Source organism: Oratosquilla oratoria, chromosome 4 (assembly GCF_046742065.1).
Source record: "Oratosquilla oratoria isolate Oo_2021 chromosome 4, ASM4674206v1, whole genome shotgun sequence".
Lineage (NCBI taxonomy): Eukaryota > Metazoa > Arthropoda > Malacostraca > Stomatopoda > Squillidae > Oratosquilla > Oratosquilla oratoria.
Genome location: NC_134780.1, coordinates 19,345,910 through 19,366,572, shown reverse-complemented (window position 1 = coordinate 19,366,572; position 20,663 = coordinate 19,345,910). Strand labels below are relative to the sequence as shown.

The window sequence follows — 20,663 nt, the reverse complement described above, 5'->3', positions numbered from 1 at the left end:
GTTAGAAGATACAAGAATAACATTAAGCAAGATAATGGGAGATGGAGGAAGAATAGTTATGATGGGCGACTATAATTGCAAAGAAATCTGCTGGGAAGAGATGACCGTAAAGGGTGGAGACGACTCATGGGGAAATGTTCTACTTGAGATGATTATTGACCACACAAAGACACAATGGATTCAAGAGAACACTAGGTATAGAAATGAAGAAGAACCATCGAGACTAGACCTAATATTCACATCAGAACCTGAAATAGTGGAAAAGATAGAATACCAGGCACCAATAAGTAAAAGTGACCACATATTGATAGAACTACAACTAAATGAGAAAAAATACATGAAAAGAAATGAACAATATAGAAAAGGAAGATTGATGTATGAAAAAACAAATTTTGATAAAATAAGAGAATTCTTTCAAAATGAAAACTGGGAAAAAATACACAAAGATGATACAACAGTAGAAGAGAAATGGAATATTTTGACAAAAATTTATAAAAAAGGAGTGGAAAAGTATGTCCCAAGACAAAAACAAGAAAAAGAATATGTAAAGTGCTGGTACAACAAAAGCTGTAAAGAGTTAAAAGACAAAAGAGATAAAGCTTGGACCAAATAGAAGAAATACAAAAGACCTGAAAAATGGAAAATATATACTTGTTATAGAAATGAATATGTACAAGCATGCAGAGAGGAAAAGAGAAAATATGAAAAAGATGTCATAGAAAAATGTAAAGATCAACCAAAACTATTCTACAGATTTGTAAACAACAAACTGAAAAACAAACAAGATTTAAAGAAATTAAGACAAGGAGGAGTTGAATACACAGAGGAAATAGAAATGGCAGAAATTATGAACAAGCATTTTAAATCAGTGTTTACAAGGGAGAATATACAACCGGAAGAGATCGAATGGAAAGAGAAAGTCCCCCCTATGAAAGAAATAGAAGTAACAAAGTATGAAATAATGAAACACTTGAGTAATCTTGATGTTAGAAAATCGCATGGACCAGATGAAATAGCAAACTGGAGTTTGAAAGAATGCAGGAATGAACTGGCAGACAAAATACACAGCATAATAAACTTCATTGAAAGAAGGAAAGGTTCCAGAAGATTGGAAAAAAGCAAATATAGTACCTATATATAAGGGAGGAGATAAAGAAGACCCTACCAACTATAGACAAGTCTCTCTAACAAGTACAATAGCAAAAATTTGTGAAAGAATGATCAAAAGTAAATGGGTAAAATATTTAGAAAAAAACAATGTGCTAAATCCAAGGCAATTTGGATTCAAACAAGGACAATCATGAGTCACTAATTTAATATGTTTCTATTCAAGGCTAATAGATATAATACAAGAAAGAGATGGATGGGCTGATTGTGCATTTCTAGACCTAAAAAAAGCTTTTGACAAAGTACCACATAAGAAGTTGCTTAAGAAATTAGAAACCGAAGGAGGAATACAGGGCAAACTGCTTAAATGGATGGAAGACTTTTTGCAAGAAAGAAAAATGAGAGTAGTGATAAGAGACAAACACTCAAAATGGGATGACGTAATAAGTGGTGTTCCACAAGGAACAGTTCTGGCCCCAATAATGTTTGCTATATATATTAATGATATGGATGAAGAAATTGAAAGTTATATGAGCTTCTTTGCAGATGATGCAAAACTATTAAAAAAAGTGAACACGGAAGAAGATTGTGAGTCACTACAGAGTGATCTAAATAAAGTATGGGAATGGAGTAGGAAGTGGGAGATGGAGTTCAACACTAAAAAGTGTAGTATAATGGAATTTGGAAAAAGCAAAAACAGAATAACAGGATCATATAAATTGGGAGAAGAAGGAATAAAAAAAGTAGAAAATGAGAAGGACCTACGAGTCATTGTTATGAATAATATATCACCTGAGAAACATATAAATAAGATTTTTGGAGAAACTTATAATTTAATAAGAACAATCAAAGTGGCATTTACATACCTGGATGAAGAAATGGTGAGGAAAATTCTAATCACTCTGATAAGACCAAGATTGGAATATGCAGCAACGATGTGGTCACCAAGTACAAAAAAATGTATAAAAAAAACTTGAAAGAATACAAAGAGCAATTACAAAATTGGCACCAACACTCAAAACTATCATATGAAGAGAGACTAGCAAAACTTGAACTACAGACACTAGAGCAAAGAAGAGAGAGAGGAGATTTGATAGCTATTTACAGAATCATGAAAGGCATAGATATTATTGATAGAATCTGATAAAATGGGATGATAGAAGTACAAGAGGGCACAGAAAGAAAATCAAGAAAGACAGCTATAGAAGAGATCTGAAAAAGAACAGCTTTCCTCACAGAGTAATAGACAGTTGGAACAAGTTAGATGAGAAAGTGGTGTGTGCAAAAACAATACATGAATTTAAAAATAGTTTAGATAAAATGAGATATGGAGACGGGACACCACGAGCATAGCTCCCCTTCCCGTAAAATACAACTAGGTAAATATACCAAAGGTTTTTTCCCCCTATTCGGGGGTAGCCAAAAAGAAAAAGGCATAGAAACCACTCCTCACCCATTCCATTCCCGACATATTCCACTCCCCTCCACCCTCCTCTCTCCCTCTTATCTTATCCGAGGATCTATCATAACCGAGGATCCCTCACTATAACAGATGAAAATCCATTTGTCCGGTCAAATTTTTGTCCGTTATATCCAATATCCGATATGTCAAGATCTGTTGTATTGAGGGTTTACTGTAGTCTACATCACAGACTAGTTGGAAAATGTCAGGAGGAAGAATGTTCTTAACCTAACCTCCCAGTGGAATGAGATCATGAACATCCTGGATGATTCATTCTACACATTCCTTTATTGATACCAGTCCATTCCCCCTGCTTCTACCACCTCCCCTGGGTCTACCCAGGTTTGTAGTTTCAATTCTATAGTTGGTGGGTTTCTAGTGGGCCTAAGTATTCCATGTTTGCACTCACGAATCATTGTACCATTATTAAGTAAAGAATTAGAGATATCAAATGTTCAATCAATTTAAGAAATGAAAACTACTCATTACTTACCACCTTTATGAAGTTTCACAGTCATTTCCTCAGAAAGGGTCAGGCATGATATGTTTTCTTGGGTCTACTTAATGAACTATTGCTATCTGTTTGTCTTTCAAGAGCTGTATGTTGGCAACTTTGTCTAAATCCATTTGTCTCACACCAATTTGTACATTTCTAATTCCATACTTTTAAAATGTATAAAATCAAACTACTATAGACTATTAAACACAAATGTAAATATATTTTCAAATTAAAATTGATCATTCTTACAACTTCCTGAAGGTATGTATAGAGTCCAGGACCAAATCAACAATTTGCTTGGTTACAGCACAGTGCTCTGTTATCTCCATTTTCTTGTCTCAGTTAGTCCCCCCCCCTTTTTTTTCTGCAGCTCTCACTTCCCATATTCAATGTACCCTTTCCATCTCTATTACCTTCTCCCCCTATCAGGGAAATTGGATAGTGCCCCATACAGAGGACTTAGTTGTGTGGAATTTAATGAACCTTGACCCTGGTCCACGCTGGTGGTAGGGTTCAAACTGCCATCGTCTTGACCTTCATCACAAGTAGCGACATTATAACCCACTCAGCCAGCTAGCATTCATCTATTATTATATATTCCAATAAAAAAAATCTTAACATCCTCCAACTCTTCCTCATTCTATTTTCTCTTTTCTTTTCCACTCATCACCTTACCCTCGTTGACATTCGCTCTTATTTCCATCTCACATAAGACAAGTGCAAGTCATCTCCACTGTCTCCCATCAACACCTCACCATGTACAAAGTGTATGTTGTTTACCCTCCACCTTTGCTCCCCATTCCTCAACATACCTCATCATCATCCTCAATCAGGGGCATAAACCAAGGACCGCGTTACTTCACTCACACGCCGGCGCTAATCCCCAGTCTCCGAGCAAGCTCCCATGCAGCCAGCGCACCCCCCCCCCTCCAGACAACTTTCGACAGGTTCGATCATCTTGCCCTAGCCATGAATTCTGTGGGCATCCCCTTGGTCTCCTCCATTAACATTGCTCAGTGGATAAAACCTCTGAGGATACAACTGAAGAATGAGTGTCATGTGAATGACCCACACAATTAATGCAAGTCAACATAGGCAGTGCAATAAAGAGACCACTACTTCCTTAACACAACTTTTTGCACAGGAATATTCTACAAGTGTGATTACTGCAGATGTTCTGACAATCAGAATTCTTCATCACCACATATTGTGTGTTACATTCTGAAGAAACATTGTGCACTTCATTTTGCTAACTTCAAATTTGAAGATCCCGCTCCTAAACTCATCCCTGATAGTCCAAGAAATGAATCCTTTGGGTATGAAGTTTCTTTTATGCATAGATCTGTTATGCGACTCTTTCATTCAACACAACATGTGCATTGAGCGAATGTATACAAAATCATATCGCTACGTGATGAAGAAGAAAGAAAAAATGTAGTTATACACAGTCTTCACTGCTCCCCACTTTCTTTTTTTAAGACACTAAGACCACCTACCTAGACACTCGTGGGCATTCGATGATGTGGCTCTTCCCCATGGGGCATCATTGTAGAAGGGCAGGCACTGCCCGCAGTCGGGCCCCATTGTGTTGTGTTCACATCTGCACACCAGTCTTCGGTCACCATAGAGACCTGTTGATTCCACGCATTCGGAGGCATGGCCATTGCATTTGCATCTGCAGACAAAGATTACAGCTCTTATTGCTACTACACCAAATATCAAAACTTTACATGCGGTACACTTTCTTTTTGTTTAGTGTGTTTTTTCAACAAACATAAGACAGCTACAAAAAGCCACAACCCCTTCAGCACAAAGTCTTGCACTGAATTGAATAAAATTGTCAGAATTTTTCCAAAACAAATTCTGTTTATGTATCATCCCCAATAGATCCTTAGACCTTCAGCACAAGATCCTGACCTCCACCTGAATAAAATCACTTGTTCTTTGCCCAAACTCTTCTTATAAACTAATCATATCAGCAAATGTGTTGACTGAGATAGACATAAGCTCTTCATGATGATACAAGGACCAAAACCACATGAAACAGAACTTGTGTTAGGAAACACATTCATTGGGAGAGCACTCGTAGAATGAGAGCCAGTCCTAAGCTGTGTAAAATTGTCTCAATTCATTCATAAATATCACTCTACATGAGGCATCTGAGCCTGGAGCTCCTGCAAGATGGATGTTGATGGGGATTAGCTTCCAAATTTTTGTCTCCAAAACCCATTACTCCTTTCTCCATTTTGAGGTACATTCCTGTGGAACCGACACTCGGTGTCTCTACAGGGCTCAAGACATCTCTATCACACAACTTCCACCTTTTTGTCCGACACTTAAAAGAAGAAGAAAAACAGTGACCAGTAGCTCTTATTCTCCTCATCCTCTCTCCTCTCCTATGCTTTCTCTTCTTTTTCCTCCTCTTTCTCCTCCTTGTTCCCTTACAAGCCCGTGGCAGAAACTTCACTAGTACATTACAAGCAATATTCGAACATTCCTCCCCATAGATCTATGGAGGAGCCCGAGGATCATTGCCACATGTCATGAGGCCAGAAGTCTCCAAGAAAACTGGATCCACAGCGAACTATTTTTGTCTCATGACTTACACCAGATGGATTCATTCAGCTGAGGAGACCTGCTGAGGATTAATAATAAAAAAAAAAAAAAAAAAAAAAAAAAGGAATTGATCTCCATTCTTTTTTTCTGTCAAGCAATTCGATTTGACTGACTGCTACCCTTCCACAGTGAAGGGAGGAACCCAGCAAAGCCCATTGTCCCTGTTAGAGATGTGGTTCTAAGGACAGACAAATTAACTCGTCCAAACAGTGCCTCCAAAGCACCAAAGAAGAGACCCATGGTCATTTCACTGTATCCCCTTTTTTATAACATTTCCTTCTGGTCAACACCAGATGATTTCATTCAGCCACATGGTGTCTTCCAGGAGACTGAAGGGCTACGCTGATCTCCATTAAGTCCTCCAACACCAATAGGTGTTTATTTGTTCATTTATTTAGGCTGGATTCTATTGGTTCCATTCAGTCATATGGTGCCTCTCTGGGAGGAAAGTGGGCAGAGTCAAATTGATTATTATCATTTGAAACTCCTCATGTAGCCTGTAATGATTTTTCTCTGTCTCATGGCAGGGCTTCGAAATTGACCATGCAATGACAGGTTTAAGACTCTCTAGAAAGAAGAAGAGTATAGAGTGACATAATAGAGGTATTCAAATGGGTCAAGGCCTAAAACAAGGGTGATGCAGGGTAGGTCAACATACTAAAATAGCAAGGCAGGACTTGTAGTAATGGATTTAAATAGAAAAATATAGGTTTAAGAAACAGGCAAGAACTGGTTTACCAACAGAATGGTTAACAAATGAAATTGCTTCAGTAACCATGTAGAAACCACTGGAAAAAAAAAAAAAATCAAAGTGAAGATTAGATTACTTAATGGATAGGGATGGTAAGTGGTAATGGACATGGAACTGGCTAGTGCAAGCTTTATGGCCTCTTGTAGTCTCTTATCATTCCTATGTTCTTATGATTTTGTTTAGTTTCAGGGGATCCTCTGGGTCCCTGCCAATAATGAAAGAGAAAGGTTTTGATTGCATTGAGCATGTTCCTCATATCAAAACCCAAACAGAATTAAGTATTTAGTACCAACAACTAGACCAGTGTCCCCCCCCCCCAAAAAAAAAGTAAAGATATATACATAAAAAAAGTGTGGGAAATCTTTATAACAAGGGGTAGATGTATACTTTGGTTTGGAATACGTTTCTCGTGAACAAAATTTTGAGAAATTATAACAGATGGTTAATATTTTTGTATTACACATTTAATCAAATTCAAAATACATGGAGAAATATACAGTACATTACACACACACACACATTGGACAGACGGCAAAGATTGGAACTCCGTAAAGAAATGCAATTTTTGTGGATTTCAACGGCAAAGGAGTACCTGTGTTGTATTAGTGGGGAAGGGGAAAGCTCATGGTGTAATGGGAAGGTGAAGGAAAATGAGAAGGGGAGGGATTATTGAAGAAAATGGAAGAAAATGAGGAAGGAGACAAACGGGCCCCAGACATCAGAAGGAATGTAAACAAAAGATGTGCAGATGACACAAGTGAAGTTGAAGAAATCAGTAAAGGCATAAAAATTAGAAATATAGATAAGAGCATCACAAGAGAAAGTGGAGACAATTATTTCTATGGATTTAATGAGGGAGGTGACAACCTCCCCCAATTAGCAAGCCTCGAGGAAAAACTAGCAAAAATGAATGAATCATGGGAGGTTAGGTTTGGTTAACTGGCACTGATTACACAAAGAGTTGACAAATTGGAAGAACTAAAGAAGGAGAACCAAAACCTAAATAAGAAAAAATAGAAGAATTAAAAAGACAGTTAAAAAAAAAAGTAAAAGATAAGAATGAGGAATTAAAGAGGAATAATAAAGAGAATAAAGAGTCCATAGAAAAAGAGGTAAGTGGTTAGAAGTTCAGGAGAATAGTAAAATTGAATTTAGAGATATAGTGAAAAAACAGATGAAAGAACATACTAAGGACACAGTTATTAAAGTGATGAGAGAGAAGGAGAATATAGTAAGAGACTTAGCAGATAAAAAGAAATGTATAATTATATTAGGAATTGAAGAGAAAAATAATCCAAATAGAACTACAAGAGTAAGAGATGAGAAAGAGTGAACAAAGTACTAAAAATATTTCAGGAAGATGAACAGGAAATAGGGAAAGAAATTGAAGATATATATAGACTGCGGAAATAGACAAGACCAGACCAATTAAGATTAAATTCAGGTCACAAACGAGCAGCAGAGAATGTCTTATCAAAACAGGGAAACAAGCAGAAAGTGATAAGTACAAACAGGCATGGATAAAAAGAGAGATGAATAAAGAGGAAAGAGAGGAAGAGAAAACAAAAAGAACAGAAGCTAAGGAAAAAATGAGAACAGAACAGAGTCAGACAAACAGAAATTCTATTGGAGAGTAGTGGACATGAAAGTGAGGAAATGGTTCATACATACATACATATACCAAGGCTTTTTCCCCCTTCCAAGGGAGGTAGCCAAAAAGGGAAAGGCATAAAAACACTCCCACCCATTTCATCCCTAAATACACTCCACACCCCTCCCACTCTCCCTCTCATCTGAGCACCTCCTGGATGACGGGTCATCCCTGCACCCTGCCCACCGCCCTGGGTCAGACGCAGTGTCGCAAGACACAGAAATGGTTCATAGGAGAGAAAAACAGAAGGGAAACAGAAAACAGGATGGAGGTAACAGAAAATTAAAAGTGTCCTTCACAAATATAGATGGATTAATAATAGGCTTGAATGAACTGAATGATTACCTGATGGAAAAGGAACTTGACATAATGGGAATTGTGAAGACAAAATTGAAAGGTCCATTACCACCCAACAGTGTAGGACATGGTGTATATAATTATTGCATTAGAAACAGAGAAGTAAAACAAGGTGGTGGAGTTATGTTCCTGACTAAGAAGGATATAAATGTGAGGAATGTTACATATGGAAAGAATAGAGTGGAGATGATTATGATGGAAATAGAGGACAGGGACAAGAAGAGCAATAAGTTTGTGGTAAATTATGTGCCTCCTAAAACAGCTTCATGGGAAGAGAGAGAACACAAGAATATGTTAGAAGACACAAGGATAACACCAAATAAGATAACGGAAGATGGAGGAAGAATAGTTATAATGGGTGACTTTGTAAAGAAATATGCTGGGAAAAGATGAGAGTGAAGGGTGGAGATGACCTATGGGGAAATATACTACTTGATATGATTATAGAACATACAATAACACAATGGATACAAGAGAATACTACATATAGAAATGAGGAAGAGCCATCGAGACTAGACCCAATAATCACGTCAGAACCTGAAATAGTGGACAAGATAGAATATAAGACACAAATAAGCAAAACTGACCACATATTGATTGAACTGGAACTAAATGAGGAAAAATACATGAAAAAAAACAATATAGAAAGGGAAGATTGATGTATGGAAAAAAAAATTCATAAAAGATAATTCTTTCAAAAAGCAGACTGGGAAAGGATACACAAGGATGAAACAACAGTAGAAGAGAAATGGAAAATTTTGACAAAAATTTGTAAAGGAGTAGAAAAGTATGTTCCAAGACAAAAACAAGAAAAAGGATATGTAAAATGTTGTTACAACAAAAGATGTAGCGAGTTAAAAGATAAAAGGGATAAAACTTGGATAAAATGGAGGAAAGACAAAACCTGAAAAATGGAAAATATATACTAGTTATTGAAATGAATATGTACAAGTGCGCAGAGAAGAAAAGAGAAAATACAAAAAGGATGTCATAGAAAACTGTAAAGATCAACCAAAACTATTTAACTGATTTATAAACGACAAACTGAAAAACAAACAAGAATTAGTGAAACTACGATAAGGAGGAGTTGAATACACAGAGGACATAGAAATGGCAGAAATTATGAACAAGTGTTTTAAATCAGTGTTTACAAGGGACAACATACAACTTAGAGATGTCGAGTGGGAGTAGAAAGTCCCCCCTATGAAAGAGAGAGAAGTAACAAGGAAAGAAATAATCACTTGAGTAATATCGATGTTAGAAAATTGCATGGACCACATGAAATAGGAAACTGGATTTTGAGAGACTGCAGTAATGAACTAATAGACAAAATACATAGTCTAATAAGCAGTTCATTGAAAGAAGGAGAAGTTCCAGAAGATTGGAAAAGAGCAAATATTATACCAATATATAAAGGGGGAAACAAGGAAGACCCTAATAACTACAGAGTGGTCTCTCTTACAAGTACGGTAGCTAAAATTTGTGAAAGAATTATCAAAATTAGATGGGTGAGGCATTTGGAAATAACAACGTAATAAATCCAAGGCAGTTTGGATTTAGAAAAGGACGATCATGCGTCACAAACTTGATGTGTTTCTATTTAAGGCTAATAGATGTAATACAAGAAAGAGATGGATGGGGTGACTGCATTTCTAGAACTGAAAAAAAGCTTTTGATAAGGTGCCACATAAGAAATTGCTAAAGAAATTAGGAACTGCAGGAGGAATACAGGAAAAACTGCTGAAGTGGATGGAAGACTTCTTGTATGAAAGAAAATGAGAGTGGTGATAAGAGACAAACATTCTAATTGAGATGAAGTGATTAGTGGAGTTCCACAAGAAACAGTTCTGGCCCAAATAATGTTTACTATATATAGTATTGATATGGATAAAGGAATGAATGTTATACAAGTTTCTTTGCGGACAATGCAAAATTGTTGAAAAAAGTGAACACTGCAGAAGATTGTGAGTTGCTGCAGAGTGATCTCAACAAAGTATGGGAATGGAGTAGGAAGTGGGAGATGGCATTCACTATTAAGAAGTGTAGCATAATAGAATTTGGAAGAAGCTAAAAAAGAATAGTGGGATCATATAAATTGGGAGAGGAAGAAATTAAAAAGTAGAAAATGAGAAGGACCTGGGAGTCATTATTATGAATATGTCCCCTGAGAAACATATAAAAAAATCTTTGGAGAAACTTATAATTTAATAAGAACAATCAAAGTGGCATTTACATACCTGGACGAAGAAATGGTGAAGAAAATACAAGTCACTTTGATAAGACCTAGATTGGAGTATGCAGTGATGATGTGGTCACCAAATACAAAAAAAATGTATAACCTAACTTGAAAGGATACAAAAAGCAATTACGAAATTGGCACCAACACTCTCAGAACTATCACATGAGGAGAGACTAGCAAAACTTGAGCTACAGACATTAGAACAAAGAAGAGTGAGAGGAGACTTGATAACTATTTATAGAATCATGAAACGCATAGAAATTATTAGTAGAGAGGATCTAATAAAATGGGATGGTAGAGATACAAGAGGACACTGAAAGAAAATCAAGAAAGATATTTATAGAAGAGACCTGAAAAAGAACAGCTTTTCCCACAGGATAATAGATGTTTGGAATAGGTTAGATGAAAATGTGGTGTGTACAAAAATGATACATGAATTTAAAATCTGTCTAGATAAAACAAGATATGAAGACGGGACACCACGAGCATAGCTCCCCTTCCCGTAAAAACAACTAGGTAAATACACTAACACACACACACACATATATATATATATATATATATATATATATATATATATATACAGACAAACACACACACACACACACACACACTTTCGTCGAATGGACAGCGAAGATTGGAGTTCCGAAGGAAAATCAAATTTTACGTGTGGATTTCAATGTCAAGGAAGTACCTTATTGTATTTAAAGGGAAGGGGAAAGCTCATGGTGTAGTGGGAAGGTGAGAAAAAAAGAGAAGGGGAGGGATTACTGAGGGAAATGGAAGGAAATGAGGAAGGGGAGACTTGGTCCAGGAGGCCAGGCATCTTGTAAACAAACGGAGGACTGTGGATTTCGGAGAAGTAGGGATTAACAAAAATGTAAAGATTAGAAATATAGATAAGAGCAGCACAATGGAAGGTGAAGATAGAAATTTCCAGGGATTTAATGAGGGGGGGGGGATACCAACCTCCCCCGATTAGCAAGTCTAGAGGAAAAACTTGAACAAATGACCGAACATTGGGAGAGTAGGTTTGGTAACATAGCAAAGATTGCACAGAGAGTTGAAAAATTGGAAGAACTAGAGAAGGTGAACAAAAACTTAACTAAAGAAATAGAAGAATTAAAAAGACAGTTAAAAGAAGTAAAAGAAGAGAATGAGGAATTAAAGAGGAATAATGAAGACAATAAAGAGGCCATAGCAAAAGAAGCACAGGTTTGGAAAAAAAAATCCAAGAGAACAGTAAAGTTGCATTTACTGACATAATAAAACAGCAAATGAAAGAACAAACTGAAGACTCAGTTATCAAAGTGATGAGACAGAAGGAAAATATAGTAAGAGACTTAGCAGATAAAAAGGAATGTATAATTATATTAGGAATGGAAGAGAAGTATAACCTTAATAGAACCACAAGAATCAAAGAGGAAAAAGAAAAAGTAATCAGCTTACTAGAATTAGTTCAGGAAGATGACCTGAAATCATGAAACAAATTGAAGAAATGTATAGACTCGGAAAATATAGTACAGATAAGACCAGACTAATTAAGATTAAATTCAGGTCACAAACGACAGCAGAGAATATCTTAGCAAAAACAGGGAAACTAGCAAACAGTGAACAATATAAAAAGGTATGGATAAAAAGAGAAATGAATAAAGAGGAAAGAGAGGAGGAAAAAATGAAAAGACAAGAAGCTAAGGAAAAAAACGAGAAAAGAACAGAGACAGAAAAAGAGAAATTCTATTGGAGAGTAGTGAATATGAAAGTGAGGAGATGGGCCATACCAGAGAAAAACAAAAGGGAAACAGAAAATACAATGGAAGTAGCAGAAAATTAAGAGTGTCTTACACAAATATAGATGGATTAATAACAGGATTGAATGAAATGAATGATTATCTGAAGGAAAAAGAACCGGACATAATGGGAATTGTAGAGACAAAATTAAAAGGTCCACTACCACCCAACAGTGTAGGACATGATGCATATAATTATTGGATTAGAAACAGAGACAAAACAAGGGAGTGGAGTTATGTTCCTGACTAAGAAAGATATAAACGTGAGGTGTGTCACATATGGAAAGAATACAGTAGAGATGATTATGATCTAAGTGGAAGACAGAGATAAGAAGAGCAGAAAGTTTGTAATAAACTATATGCCTCCAAAAACAGCCTCGTGGGAAGAGAGTGAACATAAAAGTATGTTAGAAGACACAAGGATAACATTAAATAAGATAATGGAAGATGGAGGAAGAATAGTTATAATGGGCGACTTTAATTGCAAAGAAGTCTGCTGGGAAGAGATGACAGTAAAGGGTGGAGACGACTCATGGGGAAATGTTCTACTTGAGATGATTATTGACCATACAATGACACAATGGATACAAGAGAACACTAGGTATAGAAATGAAGAACCATCGAGACTAGACCTAATAATCACATCTGAACCTAAAATTGTGGAAAAGATTGAATATAAGACACCAATAAGTAAAAGTGACCACATATTGATTGAACTGGAACTAAATGAGGAGAAATACATGAAAAGAAATGAACAATATAGAAAAGGAAGAATGATGTATGAAAAAACAAATTTTGATCAAATAAGAGAATTCTTTCAAAAAGAAAACTGGGAAAGAATATACAAAGAAGAAACAACAGTGGAAGAGAAATGGAATATTTTGACAAAAAATTATAAAAAAGGAGTGGAAAAGTATGTCCCAAGACAAAAACAAGAAAAAGAATATGTAAAGTGCTGGTACAACAAAAGCTGTAAAGAGTTAAAAGACAAAAGAGATAAAGCTTGGACCAAATAGAAGAAAGACAAAAGACCTGAAAAATGGAAAACATATACTTGTTATATAAATGAATATGTACAAGTGTGCAGAGAGGAAAAGAGAAAATATGAAAAAGATGTCATAGAAAAATGTAAAGATCAACCAAAACTATTTTACAGATTTGTAAACAACAAACTGAAAAACAAACAAGATTTAGAGAAATTAAGACAAGGAGGAGTTGAATACACAGAGGAAATAGAAATGGCAGAAATTATGAACAAGCATTTTAAATCAGTGTTTACAAGGGAGAACATACAACCTGGGAAGATCGAATGGAAAGAGAAAGTCTCCCCAATGAAAGAAATAGAAGTAACAAAGAATGAAATAATGAAACACTTGAGTAATCTTGATGTCAGAAAATCAAATGGACCAGATGAAATAGCACACTGGAGTTTGAAAGAATGCAGGAATGAACTGGCAGACAAAATACACAGCATAATAAACAGTTCATTGAAAGAAGGAAAAGCTCCAGAAGATTGGAAAAAAGCAAATATAGTATCTATATATAAAGGGGGAAATAAAGAAGACCTTATCAACTATAGACCAGTCTCTCTAACAAGTACAATAGCAAAAATTTTGAAAGAATTGTCAAAAGTAGATGGGTAAAATATTTAGAAAAAAATAATGTGCTAAATCCAAGGCAATTTGGATTCAGACAAGGACGATCATGCGTCACCAATTTAATATGTTTCTATTCAAGGCTAATAGATATAATACAAGAAAGAGATGGATAGACTGATTGTGCATTTCTAGACCTAAAAAAAGCTTTTGACAAAGTACCACATAAGAAGTTGCTTAAGAAATTAGAAACTGAAGGAGGAATACAGGGCAAACTGCTTAAATGGATGGAAGACTTTTTGCAAGAAAGAAAAATGAGAGTAGTGATAAGAGACAAACACTCAAATTGGGATGAAGTAATAAGTGGTGTTCCACAAGGAACAGTTCTGGCCCCAATAATGTTTGCTATATATATTAATGATATGGATGAAGAAATTGAAAGTTATATGAGTTTCTTTGCAGATGATGCAAAACTATTAAAAAAAGTGAACACGGAAGAAGATTGTGAGTCACTACAGAGTGATCTAAATAAAGTATGGGAATGGAGTAGGAAGTGGGAGATGGAGTTCAACACTAAAAAGTGTAGTATAATGAAATTTGGAAAAAGCAAAAACAGAATAACAGGATCATATAAATTGGGAGAAGAAGGAATAAAAAAAAGTAGAAAATGAAAAGGACCTGGGAGTCATTGTTATGAATAATATGTCACCTGAGAAACATATAATCAAGATTTTTGGAGAAACTTATAATTTAATAAGAACAATCAAAGTGGCATTTACATACCTGGATGAAGAAATGGTGAAGAAAATTCTAATCACTCTGATAAGACCAGCAACGATGTAGTCACCAAGTACAAATTTTTTTATAAAAAAACTTGAAAGAATAGAAAGAGCAATTACAAAATTGGCACCAACACTCTCAAAAACTATCATATGAAGAGAGACTAGCAAAATTTGAGCTACAGACACTAGAGCAAAGAAGAGAGAGAGGAGATTTGATAGCTATTTATAGAATCATGAAAGGCATAGAAATTATAGATAGAGAGGATCTAATAAAATGGGATGATAGAAATACAAGAGGACACGGAAAGAAAATCAAGAAAGACAGCTATAGAAGAGGTCTGAAAAAGAACAGCTTTCCTCACAGAGTATTAGACAGTTGGAACAGGTTAGATGAGAAACTGATGTATGCAAAAAACAATTCTTGAATTTAAAAATAGTTTAGATAAAATGAGATATAAAGACAGGACACCATGAGCATAGCTCCCCTTCCCATAAAATACAACTAGGTACAACTAGGTAAATAAACATATATATATATATATATATATATATATATTATATATGTATATATATATATATATATATATATATTGTTCATGTTATGAACCAAAGACATCAGGGATCACAAGAAATCTATGGAACCGGGATGGAGAACCACTAGGCTAGACAAAATATACAACCCTTATTTTCCATTATTTCCTCAAAATATTTAATTTAGTACTTCCTAACACACCTGAATAAATGTTATATAATTATCAAAAACATGAAAGTCAGTTTAGGTCATATATTTTCTTCTCTTTTTCATAACTATACTGCCGTGACATCAGTCACAGAATAAAGTAAATATATAATTGTACTTTTGTTACAGATCAGAGCTTAAACAAAGAGAAACCAATGGATACATTTCAAAGGCCCGAATACCAGAACTGTGAAAAACAAGCAAGGTATAGTAAACCATTTATTCCTGCAGTAATGTTATTACTACCATGGGGTCAAATATTAAAGTCACCCATTTAAATTTTATTTTCTGTTAGGAAACAAAGAAAACTAAAAATGTTAAGGGCAAACTATATATATTCTTATATATTATGCTACCTCTGTAAAATATTGTATTTGATGACATTATGAAGCGAAGGGAAAAGGATAATATGAATATCACATTTTCAGAAATTGTTGCACATTAATTCTGCCTTAATATATATGATACAGCTTGAATCTCAGTCTGATATGAAAATACAACCTTAAGTCTAAGATTCAAAAATGTAATACTGAGGATGGATTATCATTATCATTCTACTGAGGCCTAAATTTGTCCCAAGTCAACTACTGCCAAAATTGAATACTAATAAATGACATGACTGGAAAAAATGACATACATCAATGTACCAAAAGACATTCCCCCACCAGACACTTGTGAACCAAGTTAATTATATTTTATTCTGAGAAATGCTAAACGACTTTATCCGTGTATTAACCATCTCGACCAACCCCTTCTTTTATCAAGGGAAGAGGTGGGGGGGGCATGTGTTGTTTCAATGAAGCCAAATAATTTCATTCATCTGTGGTGACCAACAACCAAAACTGACCCATGCTACGACAATATGTCTTCTGTTGATAATCAACGTGGGTCTGGGGTGCTCTGCTGTTGCTCTGTGCCATCACTCAGGTCATGATATCTGCTCCTCCCCCCCTTTTTTTCATAACCATTCCTTGCCTTGCTTTATCTAACCATTAATTCTCCCAAACTGTTATGTTAGGACAGGTAATAAAATATATATATATATATATAATGACCTGATCAATGGCACAGAGCAACAGCAGAGTACCCCAGACCCCCACCAATCAGTGAGTATGCACACAGGAGTGGGTGGGGGAGAATCTACAATTGATCCCTTTTATCTTATAATGACCTTTTTAAAGACTTCCAAATATTTTTAAATAAAAACACAATTGTGTAGTTCCTGGTACAGCATATCTTTTCTATTTTCATTTTTTCTTAGATTATACAATAGGAACCAACTGATAACTATATTGATGAACCAATTGAATAGAACAGAGAGAGAGAGAGAGAGGGGAGGGGGGAGTCTTGGATCGGGACATGTAGACTGACCTTCCTCCCACGGCGAAGTCTGTGATGGCGTAGAAGTAGGATTTGAGAACTTCAGGATCACCGAAGACCTCATCTCGGAAGGTGTTGAGGCGGTCCAGCATGATCCGGATGTCAGTGGCTGTGACCCATTCCTGCAGCAGAAGAAAATCCCCATCGTCAGGTACTTCTTCCTCTAACCCAAGATATGATACAAAGGCATTCTCTACTCACCCCGTAACCAAAGTAACACCCTCCAGAGGTTTCGTTCAGGGTGTCTATAGGTGATTTTGTTTACCCACCAAGCCAATATTGGTCAAGATCCACTGAAAACTCAGTCAAGATCTCGATCCGTTGATCAGAACAAAAATCCCAAAAAAGGTCACCATGCTGAAGGGGTTATTGCACTTTTGTCACCTTTTACCTCTCTCTCCTTCTCTCGACCCTCTCTCTTTCTCTTCTCTCTCTCTCTTCCCTCTCTCCTTCCCTTTTTCTCCCTCTCTCCCTCTCCTTCTCTCTCTCTCACTCTTTATTTTGTGAACTCCACAATCACACCCATAGTAAAAATTAAAGTGGTATTTATGCATTGAAAGCCCAATGCACGATCACCAGTTTATCCCATGAGGGATGGTACAGCCCCTGAGCCACAATGCAATGACAATCCGGTTTGGTAAGGTTGTACAGATGATACATATGGAATGTTGAGCATTGGAAAGACTGTGCTTGTGGATGGAGTCTGAAAGCACTGTATTCAGCATAATTTTACAGATCAGGTGCTTACAGTGAAATGCGACATTGGTATACCATTCCTCTATTGTTCATTTTTGCAAAGAGGGGTTGGGAAGCCATGTCAGTTCTTTAACAATTACTTAGCATGTCCCAGGGATTGAGCCATTATTCATTCAATGTGACTGGGTAAAGACTTATTTAGAATGCTTAAAGAATTATTAGTGTTTCATGTCTCTTTGAAAGGTCACGATTAAGAAGAATCATAGATAATAACTAAAGAAAACTATTGAAAATAGCCAATTACTGTAACAAGAAGTGCTCAAGTGCTTAAAATTGGCAAGATCCTGTTCTCCCTAAGTATAAGTAGAGAAGTGAGTGAACTGAGAAATGAATAATGAAATGAAGAAATCAAAACTTACACGTTTGTTTGATGAATCTCTGATGATGAAATGAGATTTAGCCTTCATAAAAAGAAAGTTAAAACAATTCACAAGGGAAACAATGTCTAGAATAGAAATGAAAGTGGCAAATGATACAGAAGAATTTGCTGCATTAGACAAATGTGGATAGTGTGGTGAGCCAACTCAATATAATTAGTCTGCTATGGTTTTTGTAACAAGTTATACCATTACAAGGAGGAATGTTCAAGACTATCAAAAACATAAAAGACATGCCAAGCAATTAACACTGTATTCAAATGCAATAAATGTACTACAAAGCCCAATCATTTTGAGTAAACAGCAACTTCACAAGTAGCAGCAACATCTATATTGTATTCTAAGACTTACAGGAAACCTTGAACAATAATACTAGATAAACTAAATGAAACAATAGATTGAGAAATGGAAATCTGGAGGCAAATGCAAGTTGAAAGGAAAAGTAAAGAACAAATTAGTAATACAAATGACCAATGAAGATAAAAAGAAGTCAATGAGGAAAATAAAAAGTGTAAAGTATTCTTTACAAAGTCACATGATAGCTAGCTAGTGAGTTTTGATGACAAAAAGAAACTGAAAAAATAAAAACTGAAAATTGTAAGGAAGGGATAAAAGATATAATTCCAAGAGAAACAAATTTATGCCTATGATAAAAAAAATATGATATGTACTCAAGGGTGACAATAAGACTGTTATGAGTATCCTACTGAAAAATAAATGGTTGGGGGACTTGATTAAAAATTAATTTAAATTTCCAAAAGAAAAATCAAGGAGTAACATTGCATCATACAATGTAATCCTAACACAGAAAAAACAATACGCAATAAAAAGAAAATGAAAAAAAAAAAAACATTACATGCCCTACATGGAAGAAATGAGGTACAGTACACTTATGGTGTTAGGCCTCAGTCTATGGCAGAAAATGTGTTAATAAACAGAAGTATGCAAGGTATACCCATAATCATACATTTTCTGAATGTCAAGCAAATTACAAAAAATACATCAACAGCACAAATATGAGCTATGTAGATAACAACTGTCTGGCAAATAGAAATAGAAATAGAAGAAATAGAAAAAATCAGGAAGAAGATGGACCATGTTTTTTTTTTTTAAATAAGTATAGATTGACTATATTTTGGTAGCTGGAAACAATACACACCTTAGAATTAAAGTAATCTAATAAAAAATTCTTGAAAACATAGAACTGTATACTGTGAAAAAAATTGAAAATCTCATTCAACACATCCCAAATTTTGCCACCAGTTTTGTGCTTGCTTTGGACAAATATATCTTCCATCAATGAATATTTGACTTACACCTTTGTACGGTAGTTCTCTTATGATCAAAATAATTTTTGTCATCAAATTTGTATTAACACATCAATAACAAAACACATATCTCTAAAGTTCTGATACAACATGAGTCAGTCTGGTGTCTGCATGCATGCATATATATATATATATATATATATATATATATATATATATATATATATATATATATATATATACAGTATATATATATATATGCAAGCACACACACACAGTGAAATGTTTGCTATATATGTAAATGCCATGGATGAAAGCATTGAGAGTTTCATGAACAGCTTTGAGGAGGATGCAAAATTATTAAAGAGAATAAACTCTGAAATAGACTGTGATTCATTGCAGAGGGATCTGTACAAAGTCTCAGAGTGGAGCAAGAGATGGGAGGTAGAATTCAACATCAAGAATTGCAGTATAATTGAATTTGGAGAAAGCAAGAGGAGAATAGAGAATATCAGGACAGTATAGAATTGATGGAAAAGAAGTAAAGAAAGTAAATTCTGAAAGAGACCTAGGAGTAATCATCACCAAAGACATGTCACCAGATAAACATATAAATAAGATAGTCGGAGAAACATACAATTTGTTGAGATCAATAAAGGTGACCTTTAAATACCTGGATAAGAAAATGATCAAGAAAATATTATAAACACTTATAAGGCCAAAACTGGAATATGTAGTGCTGATATGATCACCCAGTACAAAAAAGAATATAAGAAAATTAGAAAGAGTACAAAGAGCAATGACAAAGATGGTCCCAACACAACCTGACGTATGAACAAAGACTGGCCGAACTGGAATTACCAACCCTGAAACAAAGAAGAGAACGAGGGGACCTAATAACCATCTACAGAATTATGAAAGGAAAAGAATGCCTTGATAGAGAGGACTTATTAAAGTGGGACAGAGGAAAACCAAGAAGACATGCAATGAAACTCAAAAAGGATAACTACAGAAAAGACCTGAAAAAAGAACAGCTTCCCACACAGAGTGATAGATATATGGAATAAATTGGATGAAGAAATAGTATATGCAAGAATTTAAGAACAAACTTGATCTTGCGAGATACAAAAAAGGGCCACCACGAGCATAGGTCCCCTTCCTGTACTAGGTACAACTAGGTAATACATACATGAGGTGATCAGTGGAGTTCTCCAAGGATCTGTATTGGCTCCAATAATGTTTGCTATTTATGTGAATGGCATGGATGATGGTGTGCAATGAGCTTCTTTGCAGA

The 20,663-nt window shown here is 35.4% G+C and overlaps 1 protein-coding gene and 1 long non-coding RNA gene across 2 annotated transcripts in view; one reads left to right on the top strand and one right to left on the bottom strand.

The window, feature by feature from the left end:
* The window catches only part of LOC143024639 (uncharacterized), a 120,985-nt gene that overhangs the window by 8,235 nt on the left and 92,087 nt on the right, over nt 1-20,663 (top strand). The window contains exon 2 of the long non-coding RNA XR_012966292.1: nt 15,718-15,793. This is a non-coding gene — a long non-coding RNA (uncharacterized LOC143024639). The remainder of the gene's footprint in view (nt 1-15,717; nt 15,794-20,663) is intronic.
* Nucleotides 4,536-20,663, bottom strand: part of LOC143024638 (laminin-like protein lam-2) — a 113,294-nt gene continuing 97,166 nt past the window's right edge. Inside the window, exons 5-6 of the mRNA XM_076183549.1 lie at nt 16,960-17,090; nt 4,536-4,743 (exon numbers count right to left, since the gene is read on the bottom strand). Coding sequence (XP_076039664.1) covers nt 4,551-4,743; nt 16,960-17,090 — 324 coding nt within the window. The 3' untranslated portion in view covers nt 4,536-4,550. The remainder of the gene's footprint in view (nt 4,744-16,959; nt 17,091-20,663) is intronic.